Genomic DNA, 26,572 nt, shown 5'->3' with positions numbered 1-26,572 from the left:
TGCACATTGAAAAGGAGGCTCTCGACATTTTCTATGGTGTCACTAATTTTTACCAATATAGTTTTGGGAGAAAATTTTATTTGGTGACTGACCATAAGCCTCTAAAATCTTTGTTTAGCCATTCTCAATCAGTCCCAACTCTCACAGTGCTGAAGCTGCAATGCTGGCCTCTTCTTTTGTGATATTACCAATGTGAAAGTGCGTATCAGCCCACTGCTAAGCATGCCAACACAGATGGTTCTTTCTCGCTTCCCTGTTGATCCATATTCAACATTCGATGAGTCCTCTGGTTCTTGTTGTTACAGTGTTGCATGAGAGAGAGAGATGGTTTGCAAATCTTTCACTTAAACACCAGAAAATTGCCCAAGCAACAGCTGCAGATGCTGATTTGCAGAGTTTGTTGCACTACACCCACACTGGATGGTCGCATTCAGCCAGACAGATTTGTACCTCTGTGTTTCGCAAAGGTTCTGCCCGCTGACATGCCCTTGCAGTTCACCAAGGCACCCGGGTACCCGGGTTCGATTCCCGGCGGGGTCAGGGATTTTCTCTGCCTCGTGATGACTGGGTGTTTTTTGATGTCCTTAGGTTAGTTAGGTTTATGTAGTTCTAAGTTCTAGGGGACTGATGACCATAGATGATAAGTCCCATAGTGCTCAGAGCCATTTCACCAAGGCATCTTTTTGCTTCATTCTGATAATGAACAGTCACATTTTGTGGTTCTGCAGGTTCTACAGCCTATGCTTTGTTTGCTACATCAAGGTCACTGGTGTGTCATTTGTATCAAGCAGTTGGTGTGACGTCATTGCACTTGGCATGGTCTGGATGCACAAATTAAACAGCTGACTTCTCAGTGCCAAGCTTGTGTTGAACATTAGTCAGCCCTGCCTCAGCAGTTCTTCGAATGGCTCAAACTTCAAGCACCTGGGAAATGTTTGCTATTGGATTTCACAGGCCCTTACTGGAATATACATTGGCTATTTGTGATACTTTCAGCAAATTTTTCTTTGCGGTTCCTATGCACTCTACCATCTCATTCCACAATCCAGGCCTTGTTGTCAAATCTTTTGCTTCATGGGATTGCCTGAAGTGATTGTGACTGAGATAAGACCTCAATTTCTTGATGCCGAGTTTGAACAGTTTTTCATGGCCTCTGGCATCAACCACATCTTGAGTGCACCATTCACCCACAACCCAATGGCGATGCTCAACACTTTCTATGAACATTTGAGCAACAGATGAACAAACCCTTTTGCCTCCTACCCATGGGATCAAGCTCTGCTGCTCTTCTTATTTTCCTACCACTCCCAGCCATGCAATGGACCATCACTGGTGGAGTTGTTAGATGGACAGTGCTATCACACCTGGTTTCAGTTGCTGCACCTGCCATGGCAGGCGATGTCCACTCCACGCAGACAAGCAAAACATATGGGATTTGGCAGACCCAATGAGGCACACATACTGAGCCATGCCTCCAGTGGCTCTCTGTACAACGAGCACCCTCTGCTGCCACAATATAGGGTGGTTGGTGGCAGCCAGGCACCCCACTCACACTTGGAGTCACTTCATTGTATGACACTACACAGATGTTCCTAGTCGCATCTCCCACGCCATCATTCGTGCTTTAGAGCTGAACTCTATTTCTTGCTGCATTATTTGTACTGAGTCTTCATACACTTGGAGAAATACATTTTAACTAAATCTTCTGTTTACTGTGTTAACTTGTTTGTTGATCATTTCTGCTCCTGTCCAGCTTTCCCACAAAAAATGTTGCCACACCACTCTGTAGCCCACCTCTCCCTGCAATACAGGTTAACATTTTCTATCACAGAACTAGAGCTTACAATTTACCATTATCATGTTATACTTTGAAAATATATTGTGTAATGACAGAGTATTTATTTTTTAATTTTCACCAATCATAATATTGAAGATTATACAAACAATGGTTTTTCAGATAAATTAATTTCAAAAAATCGTATTGGGAATACACTGGAAAACACTGAGACAGGTTGATTACTCCTATGACAATCTGGATGCATCAGGTGACTAGCCATACAAGCAGGCTATTAACAGAAGCAATCAGATGCAAACCATGTCATGTGTAATGGGAGGTGCTGCATCAATCACAATCATCTGTCAGTGCAACTCTCTCCTGAATGACTACCCAAGTTCTATATTTACCAGTGCCACGGAAGACTTCTTTCACATTTACTTTCTGATGTATCAGTTACACTTTGTTTCAGTCTTATTGTAATCAGGTCTACTTTCAAAATTCTCGTATTCAGATCTACTTTTAAAATTCCTCTGTGAAGTTCTTCTTGTTGAAGTTTATCTGGTCCAGAGCCAAACCGTACAAAAGCAGCATCACACCAAGGTGGTTCAGACAAGCTCCACTAACTTGCATTTCCAGTGGAAAGCAAAACAGTAGATAATGAAGCACAAGGAGGATACAATACCTGCACTGCCTTTCATCGGCTGACAGCTGCCTCTGTCTCGCCTGTTGCTGGTCATGTGGTACCTGGCTCCATGCTTCTGCTTGGCTCATTAGCTCCTGCACCTCATGAATGCGCTGAAACAGCACACTCTCTCAGAATAGTTTTTCATATCAACATGACTTTACAAGGAAAGATCAAATTTCAATTAAACATTTCCAAATAAGTAACTGCTTTGTCATATTGTTTTACAGATCAACATTCATAGCATATCGTGTTGTGTTGTGACTTAATGAGTTTTCTGTTCACCAGACTTCCTATTGTCTGTGCAGTAGTGACTTTTGCACTCAATACGTGTCGTTCTCTCTGCTGCCTGCTTTTTGTTTGTTATCCATTATATTATGAAGGAATGAAATATGAAGGATCCTGTATCAATCTACGGTAGAAATTAGATGTGTGTGTAAACTTGGGCAAGATGATTACCATCTTAATTATTCGAACATTATATCAAGATTTATGAACTATAATACTGGTTTATGGATTAAATTTTTGTTGCAGTTAATGGTATGGCATTATAGAGCCTACAGTTGGTGATGTGTTTAATCACAGTATTCATACTAACTGCTTTGAAATTTTTATCCATGCCACCAGCCATTCATAGGAGAGTTCCTTTAACTCAAAGAATAAAGTAATATTCTAAAGTATTTAGTAAACACAGTTGCCATGTATAAGTTGGTAATTTTTATTCTTAGATGACCAGTTTCGAGCTTGTCAAGAGATCATCATCAGATCTAGAAACCTTGATGATAACAGGAATCACTGGCATGAAGTAGGCACATCCATGCTGGTGTGCAGTGCTCTCCACGCCAGTATGGAGAGGCCGAGAATGTACATCTGATCTCTTTACAAGATTGAAACTGGTCATTTAAAAACAACAATTACCAACTTATATGCAACCACAACTGTGTTTACTAAATAATTTAAAATGTTAACAGATCGCTGTTTTCCTGGAATAATGTTCTAAAAATTTTTAAAAGTAATGTTCTTTACTGGCAACTAAGTTCCAGGATGTTTTAAAGTATTAGTTAGTAGTATAGTTATTGTAAAAATTTTCTATGTATTCTCATGTAAAATCTATTATAAATATCTTATGTTCATATGTTTTTATGTTTAATGGCGTGTGCAATGACGAGAGGACTAGGAAAGTAATTAGCCAGGTGTGGACTGATGAACGAGGGCTATACTGCTAAATATGGGCAAGTGTTGTATATTTTTGTTTGTTCCCTTTCACGCTCTGCTTGTACAAAGGATGCTTAAAACACTTAGAATTCTTTTGTAGAATTACCAGTTTCCATACTTTAGTAGTTTAGAGGTGTTTAAAACTTTTTCAGCAAAGATCTGCAATGATAATTTGGTATATAGATAAGCGCTACTACATTGTTTTCCCTCAATTACGAGATTGCATCTTAATTGTTATAACATTTAACTAAAATAAGTGGTATTTGAAGACTGCCACTGTTGTTTTAATTGTTATTGGTGGAGGTTTTGATTTTTTTCTACAACCTTGTGGGTTATGGTAAACATGAAACACCAAGTAAGAATGGAGAATACAGACGAAAGTAATGTTCAGCAGATTGTCAAAAATATTGAGCCTGCCACTTAAGACAAACCAAATGCTGATCTAAAACTTCCTGGCAGATTAAAACTGTGTGCTGGACCGAGACTCGAACTCGGGACCTTTGCCTTTTGTGGGCAAGTGCTCTAACGACTGAGATACCCAAGCACGACTCACGACCCATCCTCAGATATTCAATTCTGCCAGCACCTCTGTGAGGACGGGTCGTGAGTCATGTTTGGGTAGCTCAGTCGGAAGAGCACTTGCCCGTGAAAGGCAAAGGTCCCGAGTTCGAGTCTCAGTCCGGCACAGTCTGCCAGGAAGTTTCACATCAGTGCACACTCCACTGCAGAGTGAATATCTCATTCTGCAAATGCTGATCCCTTAACAGAATTATTTCATAAGATCGACAAAATGGGTGGAACTTTAGCCACAGTTTTCAATGAGTTAGGTGTATTCAAAGATTGGTTTTGTTAGGCTTCAGGGCGCAAAAACAACTGGGGTCATATGCGGCCAAGTCAAAACTATAGAACACAAAGACAGAAAGGAGTTAAAAAATGGCTATATGTCAGTCCCAATTGACAGAATTGACGACAGCTGAAAACAGGCACATGGAAAAAGGGCTAAAAGAGACACCATACAGAAATGGAGGTCCAAAACTAAAAATTAAATGGCCATTGCCATAATGCATTGGCAGTTAAAAAGAAAAACACAGTCAACAGCCCGCACTTCATTTGCTAAAATGGCTGATAACTTAGACGACAAACCCAAACGGGAACGTAAAAGGTTAAAAAATGGACATTCCCTCAGGAAGTGGCAGACAGTTAAAACTTCGGCGCAAGGTGTACAAAGTGGTGGGGTAACACCACTTAGCAAATGACAATGGCTAAAAAGGCAGTGCCCAATACGCAGCCAAGTTAAAATAACCTCCTCCTGGTGGTTGGGCCGAGAGGAGGTCGTCCAAGCCACTGGGAGACGCTTAATAAGCTGGAGATTATGGCCATGTAGGGAGGACCATTGACGATGCCAAAGGAACACCACCTCCTGACAGACGGCAGCACAGATATCATCAGAGGGAACATAGGTACTCACAGGCTGAGGTACTAGGACTGCAGCTTTGGCAGCAGCCTTGTTTTCTGGCAGATCAACATGACCAGGAACCAACAGACACATCACGCTGGCTCCACCAAGAGTGAGCAGTTGACAGTTTCCCTAGACTCACTGCACTAAGGGATGGGCAGTGTACAGCACACATAGACTTTGAAGGGCACTGAGTGAGTCTGAGCAGGAGAGAGAATTGAAAAGGCTATGTCGCCATATGTGCTCCGTGGCCTGAGATAAGGCAAAGAGCTCAGCTGTAAATACTGAGGAGTGTACCAGGAGCCGATATTGAAAGACACGGGTGCCAATGACAAAGGCACACCCAACCCCACGGTCAGTCTGAGAGCCATCAGTGTATACAAAGGTACTATTGCGAAGTTCCATGCGAAGGTCGTGAAACTGAAGGAGATAGACTGAGGTGGGAGTAGTGTCCTTAGGAAGTGAATGAAGGCCAAGGTTAACATGGGCTGCTTCACGAAGCAAAGGTGGTGAAGGGTTCACACCCATCAGGAAAGGTGCAGGTAGTGTGAAGTTAAGCTGCCGTAGCAAGTGCCAAGAGTGGACTCCAAGAGGTAACAGAGAAGAAGGACGAGCCCCATACTGATGATCAAAGGAATCATCAAACAAGGAGGCATAGGATTGGTGGGCATGCATGGCTGACAAACGGCACTTATATCTGATGAGGAGAAAGTCATGGTGTAGGACAGTGGTAGGATCAGCAGCTTCAGCAAACAGACTCTCAACCGGGCTAGTGTAAAATGCGCCCATGGCCAAACGGATACCACGTTGATGGATTGTGTTGACATATGTAGGAGCGATGGGCATGCAGACCCATAAACAAGCGCTCATAGTCGAGTTTCGAATGGACAAGGGACCGGTACAAACGGAGGAGTGTGGTTCGAAGGTAGGACACTGAGGAACGACGTACATCAGGCTGCCAGGTAAGAAACATGGAAGGACCATGAGAGTTTCCTATCGAACATGAGCCCCAGGAATTTTGTAGTTTCAATGAACGGAAGGGCAACAGGCCTAAGATGTAAAGATGGTGGGAGAAACCACTTATGTCGCCAGAAATTCATACAGATGGCTTCATCAGTGGAAAAGCGAAAGCCATTGTCGATGCTCCAGGAGTAAAGACGATCAAGACATTGCTGAAGGCACTGCTCAATGAGAGAGGTCCATGGAGAACTGCAATAAATGGCAAAATCATCAACAAAAAGGGAACCGGGAATGCCTGGTGGGAAACAGGCCATGATAGGGTTAATGGGGATAGCAAAGAGGACGATATCAGGATGGAACCCTGAGGCATACCATTTTCCTGGATAAAGATGTCCGACAAGGCAGAATCTACAAGCATCCTGAAAACTCAATCTTTTAAAAACGCCTGAAGTAAACAGGGCAGGCGGCCACGGAAGCTCCACATGTAAAGAGTATGGAGGATACCAGTTCTCCAGCAGGTGTCATAGGCCTTCTCTAAATTGAAAAACACGGCTACAGTCTGGGATTTCCACAGAAAACCATTCATGACATGGGTGGACAAAGTAACGAAATGGTCAACTGCAGAACGCTGTGCTCGAAATCCACACTGTGCATTTGCCAGTAAATTGTGAGACTCGAGCCACTATACCAGCTGGGAATGAATCATACGTTCCATCACCTTGCAAATGCAGCTGGTAAGAGAGATGGGATGGTAGCTAGAAGGAAGGTTTTTGTCCTTACTGGGCTTAGGTATGGGTATGACGGTGGCTTCACACCAACGTCTGGGACATGTGCCCTCTGCCGAGATGCTGTTGTACGTGTTAAGCAGAAAGTGCTTGCCCGCAAGAGAAAGATCCTGCAACATATGAATGTGGATGGCGTTCAGACCTGGTGCGGAGGATCCGGATGAACCGAGAGCACGATAGAGCTTCCTCGTAGTAAAGGCAGCATTGTTGCACTCACGATTCGGAGAAGAGAAGGGTGTCGCCTGAGCCGCCTCCACTTGTTTCTGATGGAGGAAGCAGGGTGATAGTGGGAAGAGCTCGAAACTTCCACATAATGGTGGCCCAAGGTGTTGGAGATAGCAATAGGGTCCACGATAACATCAGCAGCTACTGTGAGGTGGAAATGGGGAATGTATCTTGGTCCCAGATAGCTGTCGGAGGTTGGCCCACATGACAGAGGAAGGGGTGGAACTGTTAAGAGAACTAGCGAATGAAATCCAGCTAGCGTGTTTTCTAACCCAAAGAATGTGACAACACTTTGCACGCAACTGTTTATAAGGAATGCAGTTTGCCACCTTAGGATAATGGTTAAAAATGTGAAGAGCACGTCTCTGTGCGCAAATTGCATCACGGCATTCCTCAGTCCACCAAGTGGTGAGGACACGACATGGTAAAGAAGAAGTGCGAGGAATGGAATGTTCTGCAGCAGCAAGGATAACATTGGTGAGATAGTCCACCTGGTCATCACAACAGGGGAACTCTTGTTCTTCAAAGGTCACCAGGGAAGAGTAAAGCTGCCAGTCAGCCTTAGTATGCTGCCATTTGGGCATGCATGCGGATGGGGTAGGAGTCAGCAAATGAAGAGCACACGGGAAATGGTCACTCGAGTAGGTTTCAGAAAGAATGGACCTCTCAAGACGATGGCAAAGCTGAGCAGTGCAGAAGGATAGGTCCAAATGGGTATAAGTGTGCGAGGAGTCGGAAAGGAAAGTGGGTGCTCCAGTGTTAAGGCAGAAGAGGTTAAGTGGGTTAAGAACATAAGCCAAGAGGGCACCTTTCTGACAGATCCTGGGAGAACCCCAAAGGGATGCACATTAAAATCACAGAGTAGCAAAAATGGGGGAGGTAGCTGCACAATAAGCTGAATGAATTCTGTGCTGGTGACATTGAATGACGGAAGGATGTAACTGGCACAGAGGGAAAAAGTCAGGCGGAGAAGGAAAAGGCGAACTGCAACAGCTTGAAGATGGGTTGTCAGGGAGATGGTGTGACTATGGATGTCATCCCGTATGATCAGCATGACGCCCCTGTGAGATGGAATGCCGACCTCAGGAGGAAGGTCTAAACAAATCAGTAAGTAATGTGAAAGCTCAAAGCGATCGTGAGGACGCAATTTCATTTCCTGAAGGCAGCTAAAAGCAGCCATAAATCCTCTTTGTGGGACTGAAGGCTGCAAATGTTCCATTGGAGGACAGTCATGAGGAGGATATAGGGGTGTCAACTCGGCAGCTGCTGAATGAAAGCCAAACATAGAGTCGCTATTACAGGGCACAGAAGCAGGAGGATCGTGCTCCATGGGGGTCCACAGAACCACTGGTGTGCTTGTGCAGCCAGTCTCTGGAGTCCAACACTGAAAAATGGTTGGTGGTGCGCACCGGCGATACAGAGGTGACACCGTCAAAGAGGACCTTCGAGTTGGCGAAGGAAAAGACCGGTTGCCTTTGGTGCACTTCTTCAAGCCCTTCCAGTTAGAGGGAGACTTGGGTGTTGGTTGGCTGGAGGGATGGAGGAAGTCTTCACGGGAGTACTCCTCCTGTCCTTTCCGGCCTACCGGTTCTGTAGCTGGCAGCTTTGCCCCTTGAGGCGAGAGTTTACGGCTCGTTGCACACCTGGACGAGGGGATGGCGATGTTACCTTGACACTGGGCAATTTCACAACCTCAGATCTGAATGTGAGGTTGCATGTCTGCGTGGCCACGTCCTTCACGGAGCGAGGGGTAATAAGAACAGAACTATAGGTACCAGATAGGAGAATGTAGGGTTTGTGATTAGACAGTAACTTGCGAGCCACTGGGTAAGGCACCTTTTCCTTTACTTGGATCTCTTGAACAGCCTGCTGATGAAGATACACAGGACAATCCCGAGAGAAGGCGGCATGGCCGCCATTGTAGTTGATACAGCAGGGAGGAGGAGGTTGACAATGGCCCTCATGCGCATCCCTACCACAGGTGATACACTTGGCAGGGTGTCAACGAGATGTTCTAGTGAGGTTGAAATGATGACACTGGTAGCAGCGCATCGGGTTCGGAATGTACGGCCAGACCGATAATTTCATAGCCTGCTTTGAGCTTGGACAGAAGCACCACTCTATCAAAGGTGAGAAAGAGAGTGCGGGTAGGCACTAAGGAGGAATCAACCTTTTTCATTACACGATGGATGGCAGTGACACCCTGATTAGAGAGGTAAGATTGGATTTCGGCCTCTGTTAGACTGTCGAGCTGCCTGGTGTAAATTACACCACAGGAAGAATTCAAGGTCCTATGGGCCCTGACACAAACAGGGTAACCGTGGAGAAGCGAGGCAGCAAGCACCAGTTGTGCTTGAGCATAAGAAGTGGTCTCCAAAAGCAAAGTGCCATTCTGTAAACGAGAGCAGGATTTCACAGGGCCAGCAATTGCATCATCACCTTTCTGAATAATAAACGGATACACCGTGGTGAAGGACTGACTGTCTTCAGTACGTGAAACCACAAGGAACCATGGCGCAGAGGGAAGTATCTTTGAATCATTAGCCTCATTACGTTTACGTTTTGTAGACGTTGAGTGGGAAGATGATTGACTCATCATGAGGTAATCCCCCACAATTGTCAGCGTCTCTGATGGCATGCTCCTTCCAACTGGGGCCCCCTTCACAAGGAGGCAGAACCACCTTAGGTGATTGTTCACACCTCCCCAACACCCGACATAGGGATCAGTCGGCAATTTGGTAAGGTTACAGTTAATGCAATCACCGCTCCCTAGGCCTGGCCTGTATCAGGGGGTACGTGTTAACCCTGCCTGTCGGCCGGGGCTGGGAATTACACTGTATCCAGTCACCTGATATGCGTCAGATGCATGGACCGGCCTTCAGGAATGCACAGGGAGGAAAGAGAAAAAAAGAGGATCCTCAAATGTCGAAGCAGAGGAACGAGAGGAAAAGGGAAACAAAGAAAGGAAACGGGAGCGAAAAACAAAGGTGAACCTGTTCGTAAGTCAGCGACAGAATGCAGAACATTCCCAATAATACTCTAAACGTGTCCCCCCAAGGGAGAGGAAAAAGAATAGCAAGAGGATAGACATGCAGCATGGATGGGAAAAAATGTTGCAACGGCTGGGGCCCCGTCGTAGCCAAGCGTGAATCCACCAAAGGGTGGCGAGCACCCTAGAAGGGTACTCACAGAGAAGCAGGAAATAATGTCAACAAAAAAAGATTTAGTTGACCAAGATACAACTTTAATCAATGACATATTTGACTGAGAAAAGCTCATCAACATTTACCCAAAGTGATCAGATGTTTCACTAACAATGAAGCTGACATAAAACAAAATCAGGAAACGCTTTCAGAAACCATAAAAAAAGTTGTCAGAATGTGTTACCAACCCATATCTGGAACAAGAGAAAAAGATTAGTGAGCAGTTTGTTCTACTAAGAGATCAATTTGCTGCTGAAATAGGTATGTGGATATCTGCGAAGGATGTGCATATAGTTAAAAGAATAGAACAAGAGTTTCAGGCATCACCTGAGATGGCATCATTCAAAAAGGATAATGTAGATTAAGACTTCCCACACAGAATTCATGAGATTTAAGTCCAATTGGGAGACAATTTCTTGCAGTGGTGAGCTGACATTAGTAAGCATGTTGAATCTATGAGTACGGAGCTTGCTGAAGCGAAGAAAGCAATGCAGGAAGACCAATCTATAATGAATGATTCTGAGTGGATGCAAGTACGTACTCTGTTGTCAGGGAATCCACAAAATAAAAGGTTAAAATTAGAAGCAAACTTCTCAGTTCCAGTATGCTATGTACGGAGGGGGGGAGCGACGATGACTGACTAAGACACTATATTGATGGAGGGAAAGTTGGCATAGGCAGTTTTAAGTGTTTCTACCAGACAAAGAAAGCACACACCTAGTCGTTTTCATACAAGCTTTTAGAGGTGCACAACTACATTCTTGGAGTGAAATTGAAAAGACAGACTATGTCAGATCATACATTTATGGAGAAAAAGTCCTCTGGGCTGTAGAGGCCATTGAATCACACAACCTACAAAGAATTTGAATGCGCATTTTTAGTATAATAGTGGTCCAGTGAAACTTAATAAATATTAAGGAAGGAAGTATTCAATCCCAAACCTTTCCGCTTCAGACAAGGTTGCCTGCACAAATATTTTGAGAAGTATATGAACAATACTCAATACTGGGATGAAACAATATCGCATCAGGATGTATTGTGAATTTTATAGGCGAATTTACCAATATAAATACATGAAAAATTGATACACACAGCGAAATGGAATCTGCAAGTTACGTCTGTCCTAAATTCGAATGATGCACTATATGATCACGCAAAAATCAAGAACACCACAGGTCATTAGCCAGTTGGTTTCATCAGGTGCATGACATAATCAAGGATCAGTGGAACAGGATATTATAATGGAGCAAGAAATGATATGTCACAAAACCTACCAAATAACCACAGTGGAAGTAACTACGGACATAATAACTACGGAAATAACACCGTCAACCGTAACAGATACAGCAATATGCGGCAGGAGCAACAGTACCATCCAGGCTGCCAGTTTTCCGACGGCGACAATCAGTGGCCAGGTAACCAAGCATCACAACAAGATAATACTGATTGCCAGAGCAAAACCCCAATAATCACAGATGTAGTCGATGACAATAATCGTGTTACCCACTAATACCCAGAAGACTAGAAGTAGCCACACACTGCCTCAAAATGACAGTTTAAAGAGAGACAGGAGCTGTGTTGGATTAATCAAGATGCTGAGGTACGATGATGGAGATAATACTGGGAAGAATTATCACGAGACGTTAATTCTTGCCAGATCTGTAACTCGGCTTTGCCACCGTCTGCCATAGAGCAGAAATTAAGGTACGAAAATTTTAATGGTCTTGGACACAGGCTCGACTGTCGTGCAATTTCGACTGCTTTACTCGAAAGAATACTGAAGGAAGTGCAGGTGTCTATTTTTCTTTTAACTAACAGCCAAATCACTGGAGCAGTTGGGAACAGGTCAATGCAGGCAAAGCTGCAGAGACAACTTAATGTGAAACTAGGAAACGTAGCCACTACAAGCATCTTTGTAGCTGTAAAGAATCTTGTTATGGATTGCATAGTAGGACTTGACCTATTGAGAGAAAAGGATGAAATAGGCGACTTTTCTTCAGACAAGAGCCGTCTTACTGTTGAAGGTATCCAAGTTTCAGTGAATCTATTAAGCGAAGAGGGAGTCCGTGGCAAGTACCGTCGAGGATTCACTATCAATTGGATGAATATGGATAACAATACATTTAGACGATAGTCAACTATAACAACAAGCATTCCATCAATAAAGGAACAAATAAAGTCTAAGACCTCTGAATCAAATGCTTTGACAAAATCCCAGTGGCTCGAATTACTTAATGAACTGAAATGAAATGTGTGTGTCACTAGGGCTTCCCTTTGGATAGACTGGTCACCTGCTGCCAGTATTTTCAGCTGATACTACATTGGAGACTTGGTGTCCATGAGGATGAGATGATGAAGACAACACAATACTCAGTCCCAAAGCATAGAAAATCTTTGACCCCACCGGGAGTCGAACCCAGGTCCCTCGCACGGCATTCTGCCGCACTGACCACTCGGCTAAGGAGCGAACTTGAATTGGTTACTCTATTACAGCAGGACGCACAAGTTTTTGGAGAGAGATCAAAGTTATAAGAGGTTACTCATGCCATCTTAATGCTGCATGCCTCACCCCCTCCCCCTCCACCCAGAACCTATTGTCACAATTCATACTCCTTTCTGTGGACGAGAATATCAGCTGGCGGCCAGGAAATTAGAAGGCAAGAAAAAAAAATAAAAGAAGCATTAATCACTTTGATAGTGAAGACCTTTCACTGGAAGATGAACAGAAGTAGTATTATGACAGCAAGATTAAAAAGATTCAGAAGTTTGAAATTCCAGAGTTACAGAGCAGAGTGTTACTAAGCCGTCATCCTTGATCTTCGCTGTTAAAGAAAGGAAGCAAGAAGTGGCAACTGTTATACGTAAGCCCGTTTGTATAAATAAGCATACCACATTTTGGAAATTATTTGTTAGCCTATCCTAACAGTCAAAGGATTAGACCTAAAAACTATTCCTTAACAAGCAGAAATATTACTGCATTCTAAATATATGTGAGGAAGGTAGCAATTTTGTAATATGCAGTACTACTCAGGAGGACGTCTTTATCAGGAGAAACAAGACTGGCGTTCTACAGATCAGAGTGTGGAATGTCAGATCCCTTAATCAGGCAGGTAGGTTAGAAAATTTAAAAAGGGAAATGGATAGGTTAAGGTTAGATATAGTGGGAATTAGTGAAGTTCGGTGGCAGGAGGAATAAGACTTCTGGTCAGGTGAATACAAAGTTATAAATACAAAATCAAATCAGGGTAATGCAGAAGTAGGTTTAATAATTAATAAAAACATAGGAGTGCAGGTAGGCTTAATTTATAAAAAGATAGAAGTGCAAGTAAGCTACAATGAACAGCATAGTCAACACATTATTGTCACCAAGACAGACACGAAGCTCACGCCTACCACAGTACTACAAGTTTATATTCCAAGTAGCTCTGCAGATGAAGATATTGAAGAAATGTATTATGAGATAGAAGAAATTATTCAGATAGTGAAGGGAGATGATAATTTAATAGTCATGCAGAACTGGAGTTCAATAGTAGGAAAAGGAAAAGAAGGAAAAGTAGCAGGTGAATATGGAATGCGAGAAGGAATGAAAGAGGAAGCTGCCTGGTAGAATTTTGTACGGAGCATAACTTAATCATAACTAATACTTTGTTTAAGAATCATGAAGGAAGGTTGTACACGTGGAAGAGGCCTGGAGACAATGGAAGGTTTCAGATAGATTATATGATGGTAAGACAGAGATTCAGGAACCAGGTTTTAAATTGTAAGATATTTCCAGGGCAGATGTGGACTCTTACCACAATCTATTGGTTATGAACTGTAGATTAAAACTGAAGAAACTGCAAAAGGGTGTGAATTTAAGGAGGTGGGACCTGGATAAACTGAAAGAACCAGAGGTTGTAGAGAGTTTCAGAGACAGCAATAGGGAATGATTGACAAGAAAGGGGGAAAGAAATACAATAGAAGAAGAATGGGTAGCTTTGACAGATGAAATAGTGAAGGTAGCAGAGGATGAAGTATGTGAAAAGACAAGGGCTAGCAGAAATCCTTGGCTAACAGAAGAGATATTGAATTTAATTGATGAAAGGAGAAAACATAAAAATGTAGTAAATGAAGCAGGCAAAAAGGAGTACAAACGTCTCAAAAATGAGATCGACATGAAGTGCAAAGGGGCTAAGCAGCAAAGGCTAGATGACATATGTAGGGATATAGAAGCATATGACTAGGGGTAAGACAGATACTGCCTACAGGAAAATTAGAGATCTCTGGAGAAAAAAGAACCACTTGTACGAATATCAAGAGTTCAGATGGAAAACCAGTTCTAAGCAAAGAAGGGAAAGCAGAAAGGTGGAAGGAGTATATAGAGGGTCTACAAAAGGGCACTGTACTTGAGGGCAATATTATGGAAATGGAAGCGGACGTAGATGAAGATGAAATGGAGATGTGATACTGCATGAAGAGTTCGACAGAGCACTGAAAGACCTAAGTCAAAACAAGGGCGCCCGAGTAGACAATATTCCATTAGAACTACTGGTAGCATTGGGAGAGCCAACCCTGACAAAACTTTACCATCTAGTGAGCAAGGTGTATGACACAGGTGAAATACCCTCAGACTTCAAGATGAATATAATAATTCCAATTCCAAAGAAAGCAGGTATTGACAGGTATGAAAATTACAGAACTATCAGTTAATAAGTCACACCTGCAAAACACTAACACAAATTCTTTACAGATGAATGGAAAAACAGGTAGAACTCAGCCTCAGGGAAGACCTGTTTGGATTACGTAGAAATGTTGAAACACGTGAAGCAATAATGACCATATGACTTATCTCAGAAGATAGATTACGGAAAGACAAATCAATGTTTCTAGCAGTTGTACACTTACAGAAAGCTTTTGACAATATTGACTGGAATACTCTGTTTCAAATTCTGAAGGTGGTAGAGGTCAAATACAGGAAGCAAAAGGCTGTTTGCAATTTGTACAGAAACCAGATGGCAGTTACAAGAGTCGAAGGGCAAGAAAGGGAAGCAGTGATTGAGAAGGGAGTGAGACAAGGTTGTAGCCTATCCCCGATGTTATTTAATCAGTATACTGAGCAAGCAGTAAAGGAAACAAATGAAAAATTTGGAGTAGGAATTAAAATTCACGGAGAAAAAATAAAAACTTTGAGGTTTGCCAATGACATTGTAATTCTGTCAGAGACAGCCAATGACCTGGAAGAACACCTGAACGGAATGGACAGTGTCTTGAAAGAAGGATATAAGATGAACATCAACAAAATAAAATGAGGATAATGGAATGTAAATCAGGTGATGCTGAGGGAATTAGATTAGTAAATGAGACACTTAAAAGTAGTAAATGAGGTTAGCTATTTGGGGAACAAAATAACTGATGATGGTCGAAGTAGATAGGATATAAAATGTGGACTGACGATGGCATGGAATGCGTTTCTGAAGAAGAGAAATCTGTTAACATCGAGTATAGATTTAAGTGTCGGGAAGTATTTTCTGAAAGTATTTGCTTGGAGTGTAGCCATGGACAACAAGAAAATGTAAGCTTTCAAAGTGTGGTGTTGCAGAAGAATGCTGAAGATTAGATGGCTAGATCATGTTACTAATGAGGAGGTACTGAATAGAATTGGGGGAAGAGGAATTTGTGGCAAAATTCGACTAGAAGAAGGGATCGGTTGGTAGGACATGTTCTGAGGCATCAAGGGATCACCAATTTAATACTATAGGGCAGCAGGGAGGGTAAAAATTGTAGAGGGAAACCAAGAGATGAATACGCTAAGCAGATTCAGAAGGATGTAGGTTGCATTAGGTACTGGGAGATGAAGACACTTGAACAGGATAGAGTAGCATGGAGAGCTGAATCAAACCAGTATCTGGACTGAAGACCACAACAGCAACAAGTAGTAGCTCACTTTAATTGTATCTAATGAAGGTTTCTTTTTCAGATGTATTAATCTGCATGTATATATTCACGTGTAAGTAATTAAAGAATAAGAGACTTCTGTGTGAAGCAATATAGGGTAGTATATTTTGTACTCTGTGTGTAGATTTATGTAACCAATGTTTGTTTTGGGATTATAATAAGTATATTACTAGATGATTAAGTATGATTTTTTCTGAGAATAGCTGAATTAAGTAAATGTTGTTGAAATGATGGAGAAAATAAATTTAGGGACCTACTCTCACCTTGTAGATTTATAAACATATAGACAGAGGAACATTTAATAGGAACGATCTACCTGAATTTTGAATAGGTTATTATGCAAATTTTTATTCAAGTTAGGCTGATCTGTTCTTTATTTGTTGTGTTTTTTGTGGATGATTTTCATACAAGGGTGGTATTATTCTGTAAAACTCATGACCTTTGTACGAATTGAGCGAGTCATGGGGACAAGTACAAATGTTCTACTGCTTTCTGCCTTGTAATTTCATTCAAAGTATTGTGCTTGTAACTTCTGGAGTGAGGCAAGGATGTGAACCAGCAACAGGTTGCAGAAAGATAATTACACTAATTCTTTACAATAGCAATTAAAGTTGTGTTTCATTGGCCAACTGAACACTTGTGTGGTCTGGGGTAGTCAAACTACAATGTATTGTTTTAAAGTCATAGGTCTGACAGACTTCACTGATTGGACATGCAGTTACATTTGCTGCTGTGATGACAGGTTGGAACAATGATCCATAAACCATGATCCCTTTTTGAAGAGATCCACACATTCAAGATGACGTATGGGTTGATGTGAACACACAGTATCAACATGTGCGATTATAGGCGACCCATGAACAATATGTAGATGGTCTGAGAATGCACCGAGTGAGAAGCCTACAAATAGCTAAAGAGCTGATGCTGTATATGGCTGCACTGCTTGCGACAATGTAATTATGTGCTTCTGGGTTGTTGAGGCAACTGTGCTATATGGGCTTGTTCAATTACAGATTTTGAAAATGAACTGCAAAACATGTGATTGTATTTAAAAATTTATTTGATGAGGATTGAACATGTATTAAATGTTGCAATGTACACTTGTAACAGACTGCTCACCCAAAATTTACAATGATAACAGTTACAGTCAACTGAACAGTAACGCTCATTATCACCTATGTTGTGTATTAATCTATTTCCTTACAGGCAGCGGTAAATTAATTTTTTTTTCATTATTGCATGTAAATGTTTCATGTCCTCTGTTTTCATCTGCTGGGTGGCGACATTCCGAACAGGTTTGGTTGCATATCAACGTTCTGAGGGTGTTTGCCGAGTACCTCATCTCACACCACTGAGTGATACTCACCTGCCTCATTCTTTGGCAACACACCACTAATATTGCTGACACCATTCCAATGCCACACCAGGGCTACTATTGTCTTTAAGAGCAGGAGAATAATACAAATGATGTTATTTTTTCTACAAAGTATGTACTAAAACTGTCCTAATTCTCCACTCATATCCAACCAAAACGAACAATATGCATACGGCTTATGCTCATATTATGCAGGAAACCAACACTTACGTCATCATCAAGTTTCTCAGGTTCATGAAACACAATGCATTTGCAATGTGTGTTGATATGCAAGCAAAATGAATTGCAATGGTTTTTGATAATGTGTTCAGCACTTCACATGACAATATTTAATTATTTTCCTGTTTACTATTTTGAAACCAAATTTAAGTGGAAATCATAGTGGCAGTTATGCAACTCAGGTTGTAGGTTTCACTTGGGGTTTTACCTTGGTTTTCCCTTAAGATGTGTCCAAATGGGGGAAGCAAGTTGCAAGATTCCAGGGAGTAAAGACATCCAACCTTGAGAAATGTAACTGGATGTAGAGAGAGGATATAGTAAATGTAAAAGCATATAACATGGAACAAAAATGAGTTTAATTGAGCTGTTCACAACAACAAATATATCTTAACAAAAAATAATCTTTTAACATCAAACTATATGACATGCTTTGTTTCACGAAGACAATGGTAAAATGTGAAACAAATATCAGTATAAATGCCAGCATTTTCTAGATATTAACAAGAAGTTCTTGGCATCAACTAAAAGTACTGAACACGCAGAAACTTTATTCATTGAACTCTGTGTCTGAACAAAAACAAGTCTGATTATGTGTATGTAAGAAACATTATGTTTATGCAAATAACCCATGATTACAACATGATCTCAGGCATAATCAAACACAAATTGAATAGAATAATAGTTTCTTTTTGCCTTCTGCTGAGGGATTTTGAATAATGAATGGTAGCACAGCAACATTCTGTAACTAAAAGGTTGTCCTCCCATTGGAGAGCTATAGAGTATATCATACCAGTTTTCCATTCACAGAGTTCCTATGTCTGTGCAGTAGTGATCTTTTGTACTCAATGCATATTGTTCTCCTTGCTGCCAGATTCTTTTACATATCATTATCTTATGAAGGAATGAAATATCGAGAACTTTGTATCGATCCATGGTAGAAGTTAGTTGTGTGTGTAAACTTGGGCAAGGAAACTGCAACTTGATTATTCAATCATTATACTGAGACTTATGGACTGAAACTGAAGATACAAATAAATGTCTACACTGGTTTATGCATTAAATTTTTTGTAGCATTATTACTACTGCCAGTGCAGTACTAAAGAGAGCCTGCAGTCGGTGATGAGTTTAATCGCAATATTCCTACTAACTTATTTCAAAATTTTTACCCACACCAAACATTATCTACACAACTGAGCAAGCTCTGAACCATGCTCCACAATATACCATCCACTCAAAGGAAAGTTCATTTAACTTAAAGAATAAAGCAACAGTCTTTACATTTTGACCACTGTTGCAAAGGCCATTCATCAGGGTGCATATATAAACAACATGATAAAAAGGTCAACTCATATTTTCTCTCTCCTGATGAAGGGCACTTGCAACAGTGATTGCAATGTTGGTCTATCAACCAAACTGATGAGGTGACCACATACCAGTAAACGAGCAAAAGCTATGGAAACCTATATTACCACAAATACCAAACTGTTTCCCACTACAGAAACAACTGCAACACCACATACTGATAACTGCATAGATAATCTTAAAGATAAAATCAATAAATGGATAAAGGTACATAGATCTGTCACTTTCCATGTCTTCACAGAGAAACATTATACATTTTAGACTGATATTTCTATACACAACACTAAGGTTTTTATGTACTTCTTACTCATAAGCATTTATAGGTAAATTCCTACTGGGAGCCATTCCTTTTGGAAATGTTTTAATAGAACAGTTTTGATTAAGATAATTTAGGAACTGAACCTTTTGGACCAACTGCATTGTAAGCACAAAAATTAATACTTTATTTATTTTATGCGTAAATGTTAAGAAATTATCAGTTTCAGTTTGATGCAAAGGTTCATTTGGTATAATGAACAAACATATCAAGTTTATGATGGGCATTCAAAGTTTCATACTTATTACCTCAGAAAAATAAGTATTGTAATATACATGCAACAACAAATTATTGAGCAGCTTTAAAACATTGCTGAAAAAATAATATTACAACCAACAACTACAGGCAGCAATATTGGTTTACTCGAAGTTGACATATGTCCATCTACGACATCAGGATATGTACTGATGAAGGCAATAAAGCTAAAATAAGTTTATACACCAAAATAAAATATCAACCAGCATACTGTTTTCAGATTCTCTACATTAGAAAAATAAAGTTACTTTTTTTTCTCTTAGGAACATCTGCAGCCCTGGTACATATTGAAATATCTGCACCACATATAGAGACGATGTGGTAAGAAATCTTTACTGAATACTATGTTTGTATGTAATTGATTTCATGAGCTCAAAGTATGAAGCTGACGATTTAGTATGCCCAAAAGCAGTGACAGCCAAAATGGCTGGCTTTCTGACACAGTCTCGCTGGAATAGGAGTATCTGATGAGGCCCCTGGTGGTCGGGTTCAGCATGGGGAAGCTACAATGCGACACTGGAATAATACTGGTGCTGATTTCTGAGCTTACCGTATTTACTTATTTTCCGATTTTTGTAATCCAAAAAACAACCTGCAGCTTAGAATCGAGTGCAAAGTGAGCGTAGCGCTACACAGGCATGCTTTACAGGCACAAAGATAAATACTGGCACCAAAACCTCTGCATCAGTGTGTGTGTGTGTGTGTGTGTGTGTGTGTGTGTGTGTAAAAGATGGTAGAAAACAAGCTTTTTTCTCCGCCCCGAGTTTAGACCACTGCATTTTCATACATTATCCAATGAAGTAAATAGAAATTCCATATTGTTCATCTTCAAATGTAGCAGCCTTTCAAATATACATAGCAACAAAAATAAATTTCTTTATACAGAAATACCAACAATGCACAAGGTTTTAGGATTGTTGCATGAGTTGATACACTGGGGCACATCAAGATTTCATTTAGTGGCACCTATTGCTTTGTGGAATATTGTGAAGTGCTTGTTGGTATTAGTGAACCATAATGAAGCCCTTTAACTACAGTGCCAAATTCAAGAGGGGAGTTATCTCTTTTGTGGAACAAAGTTCTAATCGTGCTGCAGGTCTGCGTTATGTGATTGATGAGAGCAACGTCAGGCGATGGCGACTGCAGAGAGACAAATTATTTGAATGTTCAAGTAGCAGGAAAGCATTTAGTGGGATAAAGTGTGGGCGATGTCATGCACTAGAAGTGGTTTTAAATGATTTTTTTAATGAACAGCGTCAGAAATTCCTGCCTGTGAATGCCGAAATTTTAAAAATTAAGGCACATTGAATTGCTAGAGAGCAAAAATTTGACAATTAGACGAAAGCAACACAGACTTGGCAATAATTCCAGGCAGGATGATGTCAATTCTGCAACCACTTGACGTCTGTTTTTAAATAAACCATTTAAGGGCAAGCTTAAACACATGTACAAAGAGTAGCTTTCGAAATGCGACAGACAACTGACACCAACAGGACGCGTAAAACGAGCAAGTTTGCCAATGGATTTATGATGCATGGAAGTGTGTTCCAAATTAGACTGTGTAACAAGCATTTAAAACATGTTAGATATCCAATGCACTAGATGGTACGGAGGACAATGATCTGTACGAAGAAATTAGCAACAAAGAATCGAGTGATGGTGATTCAAAATCATGACTGATATTTTAAACATTTTGTATAAGTGGTATTACAAACCTAATAAAATTTTGTTTTAAATTTCAGAATTTAATTTCTAAGTTATTTTCATTCTTATAAAATAAGTGTTGCTACTCTGCATTGCACAGGAAAGAAAAGTGTGGACAGTTGCATCAAACCAGTCTACGGACTTAAAACAACAACAACAACAACAACAACAACAACAACAACACACACTGCATTTGAAGTCATCACTAAAAATCTACTATGAAAATCCGACTGGCAAAACAGTTTGGGATGTATGCCAATATGGCCAACTCTACGTTCTGAATTTTTTCCTACCTGTGACAAGAGATGGTTGCTAATAGGAACTTTTATGAATCATGAATCCCATGTAGTATTCTCTTCACCATAAGAATAATACGAATGTAAACATCATGCCATGTATTCTTTCATGTTTGCTGCTATCTCATTTAAATCCTGTCTGCCTAATAAACTACGAAACTAGAGAGAGACAGAACGTGGAAGAACATAAATATCATGTCATATTTACATTCGTATTATTCTTATGCTGAATAGTGATACAGTCAGAAATGAAACACGGCAACTGACTAGATTTTTAAATCTAAGATGACTAATTTCTGTGCACAATGTAATGTACTAAAGAGGCGTATGCAAAGATTTTCAAACGGAGAAAAATTTTTGCTAAACTCTCATTCAGAACATCTTCTATCATATGCAGTCTATTATTTGCTTCTTGTTGATCATTATTAAAGAAAGCAGCAGTGTAAGTAACAACAAATAGCAGTCTCTTGCCACTTTTTGCTAATGAGACAATTCCTCTCTCTTTCTCTCTCTCTATATTTTTTTTTTTTCCTCATTGTAAGCGGCGGTAGTGCGCACAAAAGCAAGCCATGCCGCGATCGGCAACAGGTCATAAACACTCATTATCAGAATTCGACAAACAATGCATGACGCAGTACAACAATGCATTTTCAGCTTAGAGTGATGTAAAACACATACAACATTACAAAGATAACGGTACTTATCAGATCAAAGCAAAATAAGCGATCGATTCAAACCAGACGAAGAACGTGAAAAAGGAAGGGTACCCGTATAAATATGGATGGAGAGCCTGACACATAGCAATGGCTACCTGGTAAAGCTTAACTGCTAAGCTTAAGACTCGAACCAAACTACTGTAGCTGTATCTTCATCCATTCTACCTAAATTGTGTCTCATATTACAATGGACCACCTTTGTTTCAATTTGGAGGTGTGTTCTAAAACTTCTCTCCCCCCCTTGAATTTCGAGTCTCAAATTTCAGGTGCGGCTTAGATTCGGGAAAATTTTTTTCCCTTGATTTTGAATCTCATTTTCCAGGTGTGGCTTAGATTCGAGTGCAGCTTAGAGTTGAGTAAATACGGTACTATGCAGTTTCTCTGTACAAGGACATCCTTCCCTGCAATGATGGGAACTTCTGTTTACTAGAGTGAAGGATGAGGGGGCGGGGGACAGAAAATAGATGGAAGCTCTTTTATATCTTACAAATGGTCATGTGCTCTTCTTAGAGTTGGAGAAGAGGAGGCCTGGTAAGGTGTGTGAATTAACTTCATTAAGCTACCTAGGTAGTTAGAGAAAAAGATCTAGCCAAAATTCGCTGAAGAGCCAAAGAAACTGGTACACGTACCTATTATCTGCCCTCGCGAGCATGCAGAAGTGCCGCAACATGACATGGCATGGACCTGATTATGTCTGAAGTAGTGTTACCAGATCACTCCAACTGCACACGTCCCACACAATTACAGGGCCTACACCAGCTTTAACAGTCCGCTGTTGACAAGCAGGGTCCATAGATTCATGAGGTTGTGTCCACAGTTGTACACACCCAACCACTCGATACAATTAGAAATGGGACTGGTCTGACCAGGCAACATGTTTCCAGTCATCAACAGTCCAATGTCGGTGTTGATGGGCCCAGGTGAGGCATAAAGCTTTGTGTCACGCAGTCGTTAAGGGAACATGACTGGGCCTTCAGCTCCGAAAGCCTGTACTGAATTGAAATCTGCAGCAATTTGCGGAAGGGTTGACTTCTGTCATGTTAAACGATTCTTTTCAGTTGTTGTTGGTCCCGTTCTTGCAGGACCTTTTTCCAGTCGCAGCAATGTCGGAGATTTGAAGTTTTACCAGATTCCTGATATCCACGGTACACTCGTGAAATGGTCATATGGGATAATCCCCACTTCATCGCAACCTCAGAGATGCTGTGTTCCATCACTTGTATGCCTACTGTAACACCACGTCCAAACTCACTTAAATCTTGATAACCTGTTATTGTAGCAGCAGTAACCGATCTGACAACTGCACCACACTTGTCTTATATAGGCATTGCTGACTGCAGCAAAGTATTCTGCCTATTTACATATCTCTGTATTTGAATATGCATGCCTATACCAGTTTCGTTGGTGCTTCAGTGTAGTAGTTGCTCCTTACTGAACAGAGGTGCCTTCTTGTTTTCACGGAGAGCATGTTATGACTGGGCACTCAGTGGAGGCCTCTTTGAGTGCTTGACAAAAACAACACAGCTGAGATAAACATTGCGGAGCTAATTGCTACAAGAACTCTGGAGAAGCTATCGGATACTTCTCTTCTCCATCATGCTGTATTACACAAAGGGCAATTTCAGATTCTGCAAAGCATTCCAGCAGATGATGTAACACCATGCCTTAGTGTTACAATTGGTTGTGCAGCTTTGCAACTTACCTAACATTACATGTAACTTTCTGACACATTCACTCTTTGTGTTAGTATCTTCCTGACTGTAGTACTAAAATCACCGAGGCCTCTAAGCTGTGATAAATAATGTTCTATTTTAAAGTGCTCAAACATTTGGTGAGATTTTGTGAATCAAGGAATAATATGTAAGATCTGCACGGCAGAACAAAGATTTGGCTAGCTCTGCTTTGATGTCAGGCAGAGTTGTAATTGGGGAAGTGCTTTGTTCTTTGTATTGTCTTCGGAAGCAACCATACTTCAAAGTAAGTGGTGTTTTCTGTCAAAAGATAAGTCTATATTGATTGGTCCACTGATTAAAATCTTTCCCTAAAGAAAGCAAGTTTTTTCCTTGCTTTGCTTTTATGATGGAAAGAGCATATAAAGTGCTCATGCTTTTTGTAAATGAAAGGCAGGTAGATGTTGCTACAGGACTCCAACGCTTAAGTCTGCAAGATGATATGCAATACTAAGTTAAGTACATTTAAGTGGGGGGTGTCCATTAGCTTGCGATCCGGCTCACTGTCGTGCAAGTGGAGCATTGTTCAGTAATTTGTTTTCTGCATTTGGAGGTGAACAATGCTGCTAGGATCCTTATTGACATGGCGAAAGTGTAACACACCACTGTATGACACATTGTGGTGACACTAATCTGAAACACAACTGACAAAGTGGCACAGCATCTTTCTCTAAAGAACCAGAAATCACAAGAGAAGTAGAGACACTGGTGCTCAGTGCTGGCATCACTACTGTTGTGACACCAGAAAAGCGAAAATTAATCAGAGGTCGGTTTTATACATCTTTCAGGTCATTTTTGAACATGCAAAAAAGACTGCCCACTGGGTTCCATAACTGCTCACACCCATCTAAGAGGCCTGTCAAGCCGAGGTGGAAGAGGCTATGTTCAAGTGCATGAGGCCAATGCAGATGACCCCAATATAAATGTGCAAAGCAAGCAGTGAAAGCATGGATCCAGCACTAATAAAACAGGATTTTCCAAATGATGACGAGGTGGCTTTCAGGGTGTAACATTTCCTCAACAGCCAAAATGCTGCCTTCTACAACTGAGGTCTCTGCCATTTGAAGGAAAAATATCCAGAGAAGACTGATGCAATCACAAAGTTTCACGGTAGCAGCTTAATTTTTTTGAGGTGATAATTAAAGCTTTATGAAAGCCCATCATATCATTTGAGTCCCAAAATGTTTCTATTCTTATTAAAGCTGATTTCTAGAACTATAGAAACTTACTTCTGAAGCTGAATGACTACACTTACAAAACAAGTCCAAAGTAACCTCCTTCAGTCCCCATCAGCAAGATCAAGTAAAACAATTAACACTCCAGACGTTAGTGTATTTCGAATCCATCAAAAAAGGCAACAGATAATACAACAGAAACCTGTACAACAACCATCAGAATTTGGTGCTCTGTTTTGACGAAAGTGCTAGAAGAAAGTGATCTTGGCTACCTTGTATTCATGTGAAATTCAGGGTGTCTACGTGGATTTCTCGGTTAAAAACACAATTTCTCCCGGATGAAATAAATTACGTATAAAGCGGATGAAAATACATCCGTGTTAAGCAACAGTATACTTTCCCTCGGAGCTGTAAAACCTATCAGTCCTTTGAATCGTAAAGGTCTTATACCGGCGGAGGACGTCCCAGCACTTTAGGAAATGAAATTCAGGAAAAACAATGCGTTTGGTAAGTTGTTTGATGCGAGACAATATGCATAGAGTTTATTTTCGTATTGCTAAAGTATATACACAAATTCCACAAATTACAGCACGGTAGCTTCCGAACCTCTAAAATAGAGATTGCGTTGAGCGATGCACTTTTGTCAGCCAGTCATAGTTCATGTCACGTGATCTCGCTAGCGATTGACGGCAGTTATTCAGAGCACGAGGCCTACGAGAAAGACAGGCCGCGGCGCGTGCGTTACGAACGTGGGCCGAGCTTGCTCAACTCGGCAAAGTGCGTTTCTACAGCGGTTAACTCGTAAGCAGATGTGTATGTACGAACGAGAATTGCATCGTCTATTGGCATCCACTGATATCAGTCCTACAATAATAGGAAGTCTGTAGGCCTACTAACAGGCTCTAATTTGGCAGTTAAAATCGTGCCAAAATGATTATCAGTTGCGTAGAAAAGTCGAGGTGTTCTGGCATGAAGAGACTTGTGACATTACCCAGTAACACATTATGCACATTTTTTTGAAGGTCAATTACACTTTTTGCCACCGATCGCATAATTTTTTATCTATGTAAAAACAACATTAAATATGAAAACTAACTTGAAGCTCGGTCTTTTTTTAGCATGTGTTACACGTTAAGTCATATCAAATACAAATGTGCCGGTAAAATTTTAAATAGTGGCATAAATGA

The 26,572-nt window shown here is 40.9% G+C and overlaps 1 protein-coding gene across 1 annotated transcript in view; it reads right to left on the bottom strand.

Moving 5' to 3' along the window:
- The window catches only part of LOC126161816 (ubiquitin conjugation factor E4 B), a 288,976-nt gene that overhangs the window by 96,045 nt on the left and 166,359 nt on the right, over window positions 1–26,572 (bottom strand). Inside the window, exon 17 of the mRNA XM_049917917.1 lies at window positions 2,460–2,572. Within this exon, the coding sequence (XP_049773874.1) occupies window positions 2,460–2,572 (113 nt within the window). The remainder of the gene's footprint in view (window positions 1–2,459; window positions 2,573–26,572) is intronic.

This window comes from Schistocerca cancellata, chromosome 2 (genome assembly GCF_023864275.1).
Source record: "Schistocerca cancellata isolate TAMUIC-IGC-003103 chromosome 2, iqSchCanc2.1, whole genome shotgun sequence".
Taxonomy (NCBI): Eukaryota; Metazoa; Arthropoda; class Insecta; order Orthoptera; family Acrididae; genus Schistocerca; species Schistocerca cancellata.
Note: the sequence above shows the minus strand (reverse complement) of the source record. Positions and strands in the feature narration are given on the sequence as shown.